The sequence below is a fragment of the Micrasema longulum genome, unplaced genomic scaffold, assembly GCF_059751315.1.
Source record: "Micrasema longulum isolate JH-2025_06_02 unplaced genomic scaffold, ASM5975131v1 h1tg002886l, whole genome shotgun sequence".
In the NCBI taxonomy this organism is placed as follows: domain Eukaryota; kingdom Metazoa; phylum Arthropoda; class Insecta; order Trichoptera; family Brachycentridae; genus Micrasema; species Micrasema longulum.
The window spans coordinates 53,173-65,513 of record NW_028280006.1 but is presented as its reverse complement, the minus strand read 5'-3'; the positions used below and the strand labels follow the sequence as shown (position 1 = coordinate 65,513).

Here is a 12,341-nt window from a genome sequence, read left to right as displayed (position 1 = left end):
AACAATCAACAGATGGCAACTTAAGTGAGCAAACAAACAATAAATGATTATAATTTGTATTAAAATTTTGTTCTATAAATAAAAAGAGGAAATGTATAGAAATCGGTAGGATTTCAATAGAATTCGGTAGATCGGTATATTGTTTCTAAAATCGGTAGATCTACCGAAACATTGGTAGTAATGGCAACGCTGCTTCAGCACTACGTTATTTTAATATCTGTACCTACGTGCTTAAATTACCCTCATTTTGCGGGGGAATTGATTATAATCTCAATAAATAAAATTATAGGAAAATTGTATTTTATGTTTTGATGCGATCTCGTATTATATTTTGCTCAACAATAAAAAAAATTGTCTGGAATAAAAATATTAATTTTCGTAAGTTCGTACTTACGAAAATTCTTACAAAATTTGCTTCGTAGTAATTGAGTGAAAAATGATTTAAAAAAAAGAACAATAAGAATATTAGTAAAAATAAAAATATTGTTTCCCAAATGTCATTTGGTTTAATCAATAAGCAAAGTTACTATTTTCAAAATACATGTTTATTTTGAAATTCAAATTATAACAGTATGGAGGAGTTAAATTATGTTTATCCACCCCCAAATTTCATTCCTTACCTGGAGAAATATCGGATCTATGAACTCTTCCAGGTGAAACAATAAATAAAAACTTGCCGTGTCTTTACAAAGTAAAAGTCGTGTTTCGAAACCGGTTGACATATTAATTTTAATTTTGTTATTTTTAACAAAATACATACGTATAGGTAGCTAAATTATTGAAATCACACAATTCGTGCTTCAAATATTAATAGCATGGGCTGTATGTGATATTATACATTGGCAATTATAAAAATATTTATTTGAATAACTGCTTTGAAAATAAAACTTATTTTTATACTATAAATAAGTTTTTGTGTATTGTGAGATTGATCTAGCTGAATTATTTCACCTATTTGGTAATTCCTAAAAATCTTTTTAAATTCTTGTACTTGTACTTCTTACACCGTGTGTAATATTATAACTTAAACCAGCTAATGACGGATCATAAGCTCTGTCACCTTAGTGGCTATTCGATCAGGATTTTATTTTCATGTAGGACTAACCCGAACACCAATGCCCACTGCGCCATATATAGGTGTGATGATATGTTTTTGAAAGAGATCTCTATATAACAATAAGCATGTCTTTACAATGTTATGTGTATAATGTATTTTGAATACGTTTATTGAAATAAATACATATACAGGGTGTTCATTGAACCCTGTCACATCCGAAACCACGATGATCAGTGTGAGCAAGAAGACATATTGGCACATTAAAATATTTTTTTAGAACGATAAAATTTGTAAAAAATAAAATATAAAAAAAGCAAATGGTTGCTTACTTCTGCAGGGGCGAAACGAGGAGGGGGGAGGGGGGAGTCTGATACTGCGCCGCGCTCCCCTCACTTCTCCCCTGCAAAAGTAAGCAACCATTGTTTTTTTTTAATATTTTATTTAAAAAAAAATATTTGGTCTAAATATTTTCATCATCTCGGTTTCGGATGAGACAGGGTTTAAAGAACACCCTGTATTTATTTACCCTTTTGTTACAAATTTTTGTTTTTTCAGAATATGGCTACAGAATTGATAATTGCTAAGCCAGTCGACCATGTGGTATTCTTAAAAGCTTACTTAATGAAAATGCTGAAAGATGGGAGAGACTTACATAAAATATTTTTGATTTACCCCCCTAAATGTAGCATAGGTAAGTCAATAGAAACGAATATAGGTATTTGACTATCAAATTCAGACTGAAATAGAGACTACTTAACATACTAAAGAGATCTTGTATTTTCACAGCCTTTCGGAGGTTGATAATGAATTACAAAGCTCATTTTGTAAAGGTTAATCTCTCCACTTCCACACAAAAGGTGGCTGGGAAGGATTTTTATATTTTCTCATAATATTTCTTGTTTTGTATCATTATCTTATGTCTGTACTTGGTGTTATGAGTGACCCACTTTAAACAGCCAATAGCAGGTCATAAGTCCTGTAAATGCCCAAACGTCCATATCCCCTTCTCAAAAATTTGTTCCTTCTCTGTTGCAACCAATTGAGTTTTATATAACACTTCTCTTGCTTACATTAAAAGTAAAAAAATGCTTTACCCTTTTACCATTAATAATATAAGTATGTAGATTATGTGATGCATGTGTATGTTTGTGTATATAAATGTGTATTCATATGAAAAGATAGCATAGTGTGTATTCTATGTTTTTTTTTTTTTTTTAATCAGGTCCCCTTTAAGTTGATAATATTTGGAAGAAAGCTCTCCATGGTGATATTATGGGGAAATGTTGACTAAAGTGTTGTCCATTGCCTTCTTTGGTGGAATTTTCCCTATTTATGGCACCAGACACTCATCATTCGTCCCCTCTTTTATTTATTCTAAATAATAATCAATAATAATATAGAATTTCAGTTTTTTTATTTTTTTTTAGTTCATTTATAAAATAATTATAAGAACAAATAATGTAATATTCACGATGGAATGGGTCCACCTGGCAGGTAATTAATAATGAAGAGTAATTAGTTATTAAATCAATGTAACTAACTAATAATAAAACAGCTGAAGAAAATTAGGATAGAAGAAATAAAATTAAATTTGAATGACATATGAAATATGTTATTTTTATTTGAACTGTACATCCTCATCAGAACAGAATAGGTTAGAATAGTGAGGATCCTAAAATTACTTTTGTATATAAAATATTTTGTATATTAAATAATCTGTAAATTATTGTATTTTGCGGACAAAAAGACGCACCCCAAAGTTTATTTATCAATATTTAGAAAAAAAAATATTTTTGACGCATTGGACCATAAGACACACCCAAATTTTTGGTTGAATTTTCAGAACAAAACATGTATCATCTTATGGTCTGAAAAATATAGTAAGTTTGAATATTTAAAAAATAATATTGATGTATCCTTTACTGTAGATATTGTTTCCTTGGTGGAACGGATGGCCATGGAGTTAAATATCGTCCCATTGACCAGAAAACAAGTATTAGAACCCTTCACTCAGGTTAGCATGTTGATCATTATAATATTATAAGTAGGAATCTATCTAATTTCAATAAAAACCATTGGGGTTTTTTTAAACATTTTATTTTGCAATCATTATCATAATTCCCCCTTTCCGCATCCAGTGGAGCCATTCCAGAGGAATGCATTGATATATTTTTGTCCGCACTTGACGTCCCGGTATCCATTATGGCTGAAAATAAGAGTGATCTGTTGATGATAGAGAGTGTACCAGTGCTATGCACCATTAGGTTCAGATAAGAGAATGATGGCATGATATTTTACTATTGTTTTCTGATGCAGTACGTGGACAATGAGAAATATGTCCTGGACCCCAAGGCTCTGGCAGATGTGGTTCTTGAGAAATTAAAAAACCCTCCATATATTAAAAAGGGGTGGATTATGCATGGTAAGTCTAAGGTATCTTTATATTTATTTACGCAGCAGTCCAACTATGTACAAAATATTATATTTAATTAAAGGTATATCTCGATGGAAGTTTATTTGTAAATCTTCTTTTTAACTAGTGACAAAGAGACACTTTTTAACTCTTGTGTGGCTGTGATATCACACTAGTCTACATACGATACAAGACTTGATATATATCTCTCTTATTCTTTTAAATAATAAAGTTGCATTTTTCGTAATATTCAAATGAGCATTTCACATCGTATTTAGAATATTCCGTGATTTGCTTGTGGTAAAACAATGTTACATCACCGCGCGCAAAGGAATTATTTACCACAGCCTTTTAAGAGATAATACAATTAGTTTGTAAGACCAGTGACCTTTCATCGCTCCAAGAATTCATAGATACTTTAGTTTTGCCTCTGAATACGGACATAATTATAGACATTGCATGGGGGCCTTACCAAGCCCAAAAAGCATAAAATGTTAAAATGACTAATCAGTAAAATAGGTTAATACATCTCGATTGAAGATCTTAACAACTTTTCAACTTTATATCGCTATCCCTGATCTAACGGGCGTCGAATCTCTGAACAGTAATAAAACTGGGAGAAGTCATACAAAAATGAACCCTTTAAATACGTGGCACCATTTATTGTAGACAGCAGTGCCTGTATTTAATAAAATAATAAATATTTAATTAAATTGTGAAAAATGTCTCCTCATCACTTGTTTAGATTATCCTTCAACTCCTGAGGAAGCGTACAACGCCCAAAGAGCCGGAATCCTCCCCACATGCGCCCTGTACCTGGTCGGCCCGTGTGACTCTGACCCCAACTGTAGGACTCAGGAGCTGTCCAGAATATATAAAGCTACTCTTCAGGTATTTATTTATTTATTCATACAAATACGTAATCCCCAACTCTATGAGGCCAACAGCCCTGCCCTGTCTCGAGCTGAGATAGAACATAAATGGAAAATGGAAGCATGCACATTATTAAAATTATTACATAAACTTATATTTCAATAAACATTTGGACAGCACGCTTAATAGTATATAAATCTATGCACTATCTCGCGGCAGTCTCCTGCCAAGCCTCTTCAACAATGTGATCTGACTGTCTGAGTTACGCAGCAGTTAGACTGACCAAGGAAGAGGTGGATAGATTGTATGGAAGAGGACTGAGAAGTGGGGCAAGGGGGAGCGGAGACGGGAGAAGGATTGCCAGAGGCAAGTGATGGAGAGCAAGTTGAGAACGGACCAAATCCCCCCTTATGATGATAATATAAAGCTTGTGGAAGCACTAGGCCAACAATCAGCAGTTTGCGGGCCAGATCCGGCCTGCAAAGTGCTTTTTCCTGGCCTTGCGGGTTTGTGTTCAGTTTCTGAACGGACCACACTAGCACGTGCAGCCCGCTCATCTATCCAAGATTCAAAGTAACATGTGTTGTAGTCAGCATGTTTTGTAATAAAAAGTCGTCACAAATTGTATTCTTTCATGACAGCAAAAGGGAAATGTCGCATTTTATCACAGTAATAAAGGTCTATGGAAGTACTGTCCAATTAAAAACAATATTTTTTTGCTACTTATTAGCAGCATAAAAATTATTTTTAAATTTGTAATTTTGAATTCTTGTGAAAACCGTCATTGCATTGGCCACGCCCCTAATATGTCACGAATCATGTTTATTTTCAACTTTGTTTATTTTAACAAATAAAATAACATTTTATTATTTTTAGAAGATCAAGCTATGTGATACAATCAAAAAGGATCTGGTCAGGACGTGCTGTTCCCTCGCCAAGAAGAAGAGGCCCTCGGGCATGGCCTCCCTGTATCGAGTGGTGTTACTGGGGCCTAGCGGCTGCCGGCGCCACGCTCAGGCGCAGGCTCTCGCTAACACGTTCAACCTGGTGCAAGGTACGCTGACCCGCGGGCAGACAGATCCTGAGACAGGCCAGAGGGAAACCTATTACACAAATATTTTAATCTCGATAACTTCCTAGGGCAGTGATGGGTATTCTTTTTAGCACGGTGTGTCGAAACTCTGAGAAAACCTGGCTTGGGTCACATTTGAGAAATATGAGATTTCTGCAAATATCAGTCACTATGTTTGGGGCACCCCTGAGAGTGTCCCACTTATCAACCCAAGAGCTAAATTTGAGTAAACAATCTGGAATTCATACCATTCTTAACCAAATCTGGATCTAGACTGGTGTAGTAACACGTAGTATCAGGCCATCCAACATGATACCATAGCACATGGGCGGTCATTTGGCAGAAAAAATCCACGGTGTGTAAAGTGGTAACTTAAACCAGCAGGTCACAAACCTCGGGAATGCCTTCTTCTCTAAAACTTTCTCCATCTCTGTTGTGATATGCCGATCTTAATAAAAATAAGTATAGATTTGCACTGGTTAAAAAGCCCAGAGAGAATAAAATACAAGCTTTGCTGGACAGTATTCAAATCCCTTGATGAAATGGCTCCAAAATACCTCTCGGACCTTTGTATTAGGGAAAATACATGTCAAAGAAAATCTACTCTTAGGTCAGCATTTGATTCGGGAAGAGGAAAACTTGTTGAAATTCGGCGCTTCTCAAACACTAGATTTGGAGATCGCGCCTTCAAACTTATGAATCATCGACAGTCCCAGTCAGTTCAGATCCCAACTAAAATCCCATTTCTTTAGACTATCATACCCTCAATTTTAAATCTGAAAATATAATATACCACTTTAGTTTAGTTAGAATGTAAGTTTAGATATACAATTGCAAAGCGCCCTCGAGGTGATTTTTTACAAAAATGGCACTGTATAACTCAGCCAAATATTATTATTAAAATCTCAAGTCCTAAATACAGAAATTATAAAACACCGTAAAATGAATTAAGTTTATAATTATTCCTCCTCGTATAAACTTGCCGACTGTCATTCTAGTAAACTTCATGTACCTTTTCCGGCAAGCGAGCTTACGTGATGATGAGATTGGCAAGAAGATTCACTCTTGCAAGACGACCTACACAGATATTGTGGAGCTCCTTCGTGGGAGGCTCTATCAAAAGGTAAAGTCGATATACTACATTTAACATTAGGTACACATTAAGCTCAGATTGCTCAGGAGGCTAGGCGTATTATCTTTTACTCCGCGCAATAATAATGGTGATTAAAAATTATGCAGATTTCTGTTAAAAACTAATGTGCTTAATTCTGTTTTAAAAAAGTTGGTTGTTGGTGCACCTTAAGTTTTCCAAAAAAAATCTAGTCAATTTTTAAAGTTATTGAGACTACACGTTGAGACCACCTCGTAGCAGCTTATTCCAACCATTAACACTTTGTATCCCGGAGCCATGTAAACACATGATTATATAACCACTCGTTGTGTCCCAGCTGTCTAAAAAAGTGCATTTTATTGACATTTAATGACTTTTATTACTACTTTTTTGCTGGTGGTAAACTACGTGAAATTACGGGATCAGGACACAACCCGTGATTATTATAACCACGTATTTACACGGCTCCGGGATACAAAGTACAAAAAAAGGAGTGAAACCCTGTATATCTACGAACATTTCAATGTGGCTCTCCACAAAGACCCAATGTTGGCAAAACTATCGTACAAAAATGTTTCGAATTGTTTCAAATAAATGTGAGAAATTTTAATTGATTTAATCCAGTATTTTTTAAATTATGACACTTAAGAAACCCTTCACAAAGCAGGAAATTTCACAAAAATGGGCTGGGCACAAGGTAAATTCTATGTGTATTCGGCCGGTGCTCAAAGTGTTAACAACCCTATTGCTAAGGAAATGCTTCTGTGGATTTATATTGAATGTCTGAGACTTTGGCCTCAAAGTCGAGCATCTTGTTGAAGCTCGAATATGGGATCCGAATTTTGGCAGCTAACGACTGTAAAGTATTTTGTACGTCTCTATCAGGTCACCCCTTTCTCGCCGTTGCGTTGTGAGACTGAGAGTTTCCAGTCTCTTCACATACGAAGCCGTTTAAGGCTCAACGACAACTTTCTAGCTCGTCTTTGGACTCTTTCCAACAAGTTAGTGTCCTTAACAAAATGGGGATTCCATATCTGAAACCCGTATTCAAATATGAGTAAAATCTAGAATATTTATGGATGAACATCTATGCTGAAAAGCTCATACTTGAGAATTAGGTGGTAAAATATTGTTCAGTTAACACTCATGTGGAAGACTACCGAAATTCTTACCCGTTAGTACCAAATGCTTACTCGTATAAGCTTTCGAAAGGCGAGCAAGATGGATCGGCCGTGTAATACGTAGGCCTCCTGCATGTCATAATGGAGGGGATGACCGAGGGGACAAATTCTAGGGGACGCCCACGCCGAGAGTACCCGGAGGACCTATTAGAGGACGTGCGCTGCTCATCATATGTTGACTTTAAAAGAGCCGCACAAGACAGGGAGGAATGGAGGAGAAGAATGAAAGTAATTGCTGCCAGCCAATCCCAGGATTGAGACCAGAGAAGAAGAAGATAAGCATTATTACTAACCATTCTAGATTACGATGATGTTTCCATGACTAATTTAAGCTGGAACTGCTTGATAGACTCGAACGAATTCAGAATACAAAACTTTGGTCTTAGGAAATATGACCACGTATCTGATTATTGTTGGCAACTAACTGAATTGGTTCGAAATTAGACAGCGGAGAGACTATCACTTCCTCCCACTTCTGTTCACTGTGCTCCGATATACCTCGGTGAAAATTTTTAACGCTTATCAGTTCATGGTTTACATCTTCGTTCTTATTTTCAAAGTGCTCACAAATACAAATAAATGTTCATTTTATTATCGTAATATCAGAGTACACATATTTACAACACAATTTTAAGTGCCACTTAATTGTCTCATCTTGAAATTATGAGGCCTATTTGGCTGAAATGATTACAGGACTGTCTGCAACGCGGGTGGGTGCTGACACACTTCCCGAGAAATGTGAAGGAATTTGAGATTTTAGACAATATGGACACTCCGCCAAACAGGTACAAATCTTTATTTTTTTTCTGTTTATTTATACTGGATATTAACAGAGTATTCACAGTCTATGTAAGTTCAATACTGAGGAAGATTCAATTCAATCTGCCGAAACGTTCAGGAGGGATAAGAAAGCTTGCAATTTTATTATAAAAAAAGATAAAAATCAATTAAAAAATTAAAATCCAGTTTATTTTCTGTTGTTGATTTATTTACACAAAGTTGCTGTATTGCTTTTACGCAAATCGAGTACGCCTCATCCATTGTATTGGATTTAAGGATATACGCACTATTGTTTGCAGGGGATGCTTTAGTGGGGATTATTATTTTTTTTACTTAGTTACAAATACAAAAAAAAACCATAATATTAAAACCAAAAAAAACCCCTTAAAGGCATGGCCTGTGTGTGTGGGTATACATTTTATTTTTAATTGAAAAAAAGGCTACTGGAAGAATATGATAGATATCAAAAAGTTGAAAAAACTGAGTGCTAATTACACTAATCAATGGGCCTTGTCCCATTCAACCGAAAATGCCAAACATATATATTTAGATTTTACGCGGTACTGAACTTACATAGACAATAATATTGAAGTGAAAAAATGAAATTAATTGAATTATTAAAGAATTATTTATTGAATAAACTCAAAACGCACTATATAGCTATCAATATTACGTCACATTTATTAAAGTTTCACATTTTTTATTATTCCAGGGTAGTTTTTCTGATGGTTCCCCGAGACGAATGTAAAAAGAAAATTATCGAACACGACCTCAAAGGAATGTTTCAATTCTCCGAATTTGGTGTAAAGGGGAAGCTTAAGGAGGTAATACCATCCAATTTAAATATTTTTTTTGTCAATTTTTTAGTACCTTCTACTATTAAATATTTTTAAAAAATTAAATTAAATACCTTCATAAATAAATTATTATCGATAATAATACACTAGCAGCTATTAAGCCGATTAAACATTATACATTGCTGTGAGCATCTAGTTAACATTCACTGAACTAGCACCGATCACTTTCTCGGGAAGGCCATTCTATTCTCCACAACTCGGTTTGTCAGGAAGTTCTTCCCGGGGTTGGATGAGAAGGAGGCAGTGTTCAGTTTCAATGAATGACCTCTGAGATGGCGGTTTTCATTCATAGTGAACATTGATTTCAACTTGGATACATACAAATACCTTCGTAAATGTTGGCTAACAATAATCCTACTATCGATTAATTTGGCAACAATTCGTCTTCATTCTGTTTTTCCTTTAACCCCTTAAATGCATTTCTGGCTTGAAGTAGAGAAGTAAATATGTCATTGTATTTTTTCTCTATTTTTAAGAAAGCTGTCACAGTGAAAGAATGTTATAAGTAAATAATGTGCCAAATATGGTCAAGTTATACTTTGGGTTTTTAATGGATGTAAAGCTATACAGGTGTTCTTTAAACCCTGTCACATCTGAAACCACGATGATCAGTATGAGCAATTGGCACATAAAAAAAATTTTTTAGAACGAATAAAAATTTAAAAAATCAAATGAAAAAAAACAAACGATTGCTTACTTCTGCAGGGGAGCAACGAGGAGGGAAGGGGGAGTCTGACACATAGTCAATCAACAATTATTTGTATTTTCGGTATCTTAATACATTGGTTCTTTTATTATAAGACTTACATTTCTTCAAAATCAATGGACATGATCTAAACTGGATATGAAAATCGAAATGTCATTTCATCAAATTCTGGATTTGCATCCGTCTGCCTGAGGTACAGATTTAAAGAGCCATAAAGGTCGTGGCGTATTAGGGGCATGGCCAAATTTAATGAACCGTTTTTGCGGGAATTGAAAAGTGTAATTTAAACAATATTTTTTATGCTATCAATAAGTACATTTTTTTTAAAAGTAATTACACATATGAATTGTTTCATTAGGTTGAGGACTACTTTGGCGTTGAATATGACCTGAGACAGTATTGCGGGGAGACGGCGGTGATGGTGGATGCCACGGAACAGCGGGTGAGCAGAAACAATCTTCCTTCTGACAAAATGACTTGCCTACAATCTGTATTGAATGCCGCAGCGAGACTTATTTTCGGAATCTCTAAGTTCAGTCATATCACTCCACTACTTCGGGAACTACACTGGCTACGTTTTCCACAGAGGGTCGAATACAAACTCTGTTGGCTTATGTATGAGTCACTGCACAACTCTGCTCCGGAATATCTAATGGAACTATGCATTCCAGATGAACTAGCTGACAGGCGTCTCACTCTTAAATCAGCTACGTCTACGGCGAGAAGAAAAGCTATTATACCTCTACGCAAACAGCGCACTAAATTTAGTGAACGCGCATTTGCGGTCGCAGGCCCTATGACATGGAATGCTCTCCCAGCAGAGGTGCGAGGCTGTAAAAGTGAAGTGATGTTTCGGAAAAAACTTAAAACCCACTTTTTCTCTAAATCATTTGAATAAAATCCGTAGCATGTGACAACAAAATAAATTATTTTAATTAAATTACAAATTTAAAAGAATCACTATGTAAAGCGCCCTTGAGGTATTTCATTATGAAAATGGCGCTATATAAGTTATCCATAATAATAATTTATTTATTTGATTTCAGAAATTACATTCTTTTACATATAAGGTTAAAAATAATATCATCATCGTTATTCCATGTCCACGAAAATCCTCCAGGCGTCTATTGCAAGATGAGAATAAGAGTATAAGGACTTTTCTCCCACTCTTTTCTTTAGAAAAGAGTGGGAGAAAAGTCCTTAGGATTTAGCGCCACCTAGGAAGGATGTGGATGTGAATTAAGTAAATTTTATTGATATTTTCCTTTTCAGAGAGTATTCAAACCGGCATCCAGGAGGCCGTGATGAGAATCCCCTGTGTGGACCTGGTGCGAGGGACCGGAACCCCGTCGGAGGCGGACACCGCTTCCTATGACTATCAGCTCAGTGCCGACCCCGTGTACTCCACGATGTGCCTACCAGAAGATGACTAATCAACCGTTTCAAAGGTTTTTTTTTTTAATTCTATCTTTTATATTTTAGTAATAATTAGATATTTGTTTGAAAGAGCACTGGAAATTGGATAATAAATCAATTAAGTTCATGGAACATGTGTTTTAATCATAATAACCTCATTCTTATTCTAGCTCCATCTTAGATATAGCAAATATTATGTAAGCAAATATATATATCATATCGCATAAATATAATAATAGTTTGTTCAAAAATTAATTTAGTATTTTTAAAGTTATTTCAAATGTATTTTTTTACTTGTTCAAATTAACAGAATCAACCAACGAATACTGTCCATTATTATCGATGGTCTTTTGCCATCTTTCTGGTAGAACCATGATCCCATCCTCGTAGAATATAAAACATGGGACAAGTGATTTTCACGGTCAATTCTTGAATTCAATTTCTTTCCCTGTAGGGAGTTTTGAAGAGACCGGAATAAATGGTAATCTGAAGGCGCAAGGTCAGGGCTTTGCGGTGGGCAGGTCAAAACTTCCCAGCCAAGCTCCTCCAGATTTTGTTGGGTGATGTGTGTGGTCTCGCGTTGTCCTGCCGGAAGAAGACGCCACGGGATTTCGTCAATTCTGGTCGCTTTTTCTCAATTGCTTCGCTTAGTCTCTCTCGTTGGTTGTTGACAGTAGTGATCCAAATCAATAATTTTGCCAGGTTTGCAGCTCATGGTGGATGGATACCCTTGTGGTCCCACCACACGCATAGCATCACCTTCTTATTCGTCAATCTTGGCTTTGCGACTGTTTCTGGAGCTTGTGATTGCTTCTTCCACGACCATTTCCGCTGCACATTGTCGTAAGTGATTAATTTCTCATCTCCAGTGACCG

The 12,341-nt window shown here is 35.5% G+C and overlaps 1 protein-coding gene across 1 annotated transcript; it reads left to right on the top strand.

Moving 5' to 3' along the window:
* The first annotated feature begins 497 nt into the window (after positions 1-497).
* On the top strand, positions 498-11,598 carry LOC148271416 (adenylate kinase 8). Its single transcript, XM_088241418.1, has 11 exons — positions 498-653; positions 1,613-1,748; positions 2,986-3,071; positions 3,374-3,479; positions 4,216-4,361; positions 5,220-5,397; positions 6,414-6,538; positions 8,401-8,492; positions 9,200-9,311; positions 10,409-10,492; positions 11,323-11,598. The coding sequence occupies exons 1-11, from the start codon at positions 573-575 to the stop codon at positions 11,353-11,355; spliced, it is 1,179 nt and encodes a 392-aa protein (XP_088097544.1). The 5' UTR covers positions 498-572; the 3' UTR covers positions 11,356-11,598.
* Positions 11,599-12,341: the final 743 nt, after the last annotated feature.

Excerpts from the sequence above, each read along its gene's own strand:
- LOC148271416 (XM_088241418.1), top strand. The coding sequence starts at position 573 with ATGGAGGAGTTAAATTATGTTTATCCACCCCCAAATTTCATTCCTTAC. Across the intron at positions 3,072-3,373 it reads TATTAGAACCCTTCACTCAG|TACGTGGACAATGAGAAATA; the intron begins GTTAGCATGTTG and ends TTTCTGATGCAG. Across the intron at positions 6,539-8,400 it reads GTGGGAGGCTCTATCAAAAG|GACTGTCTGCAACGCGGGTG; the intron begins GTAAAGTCGATA and ends AAATGATTACAG.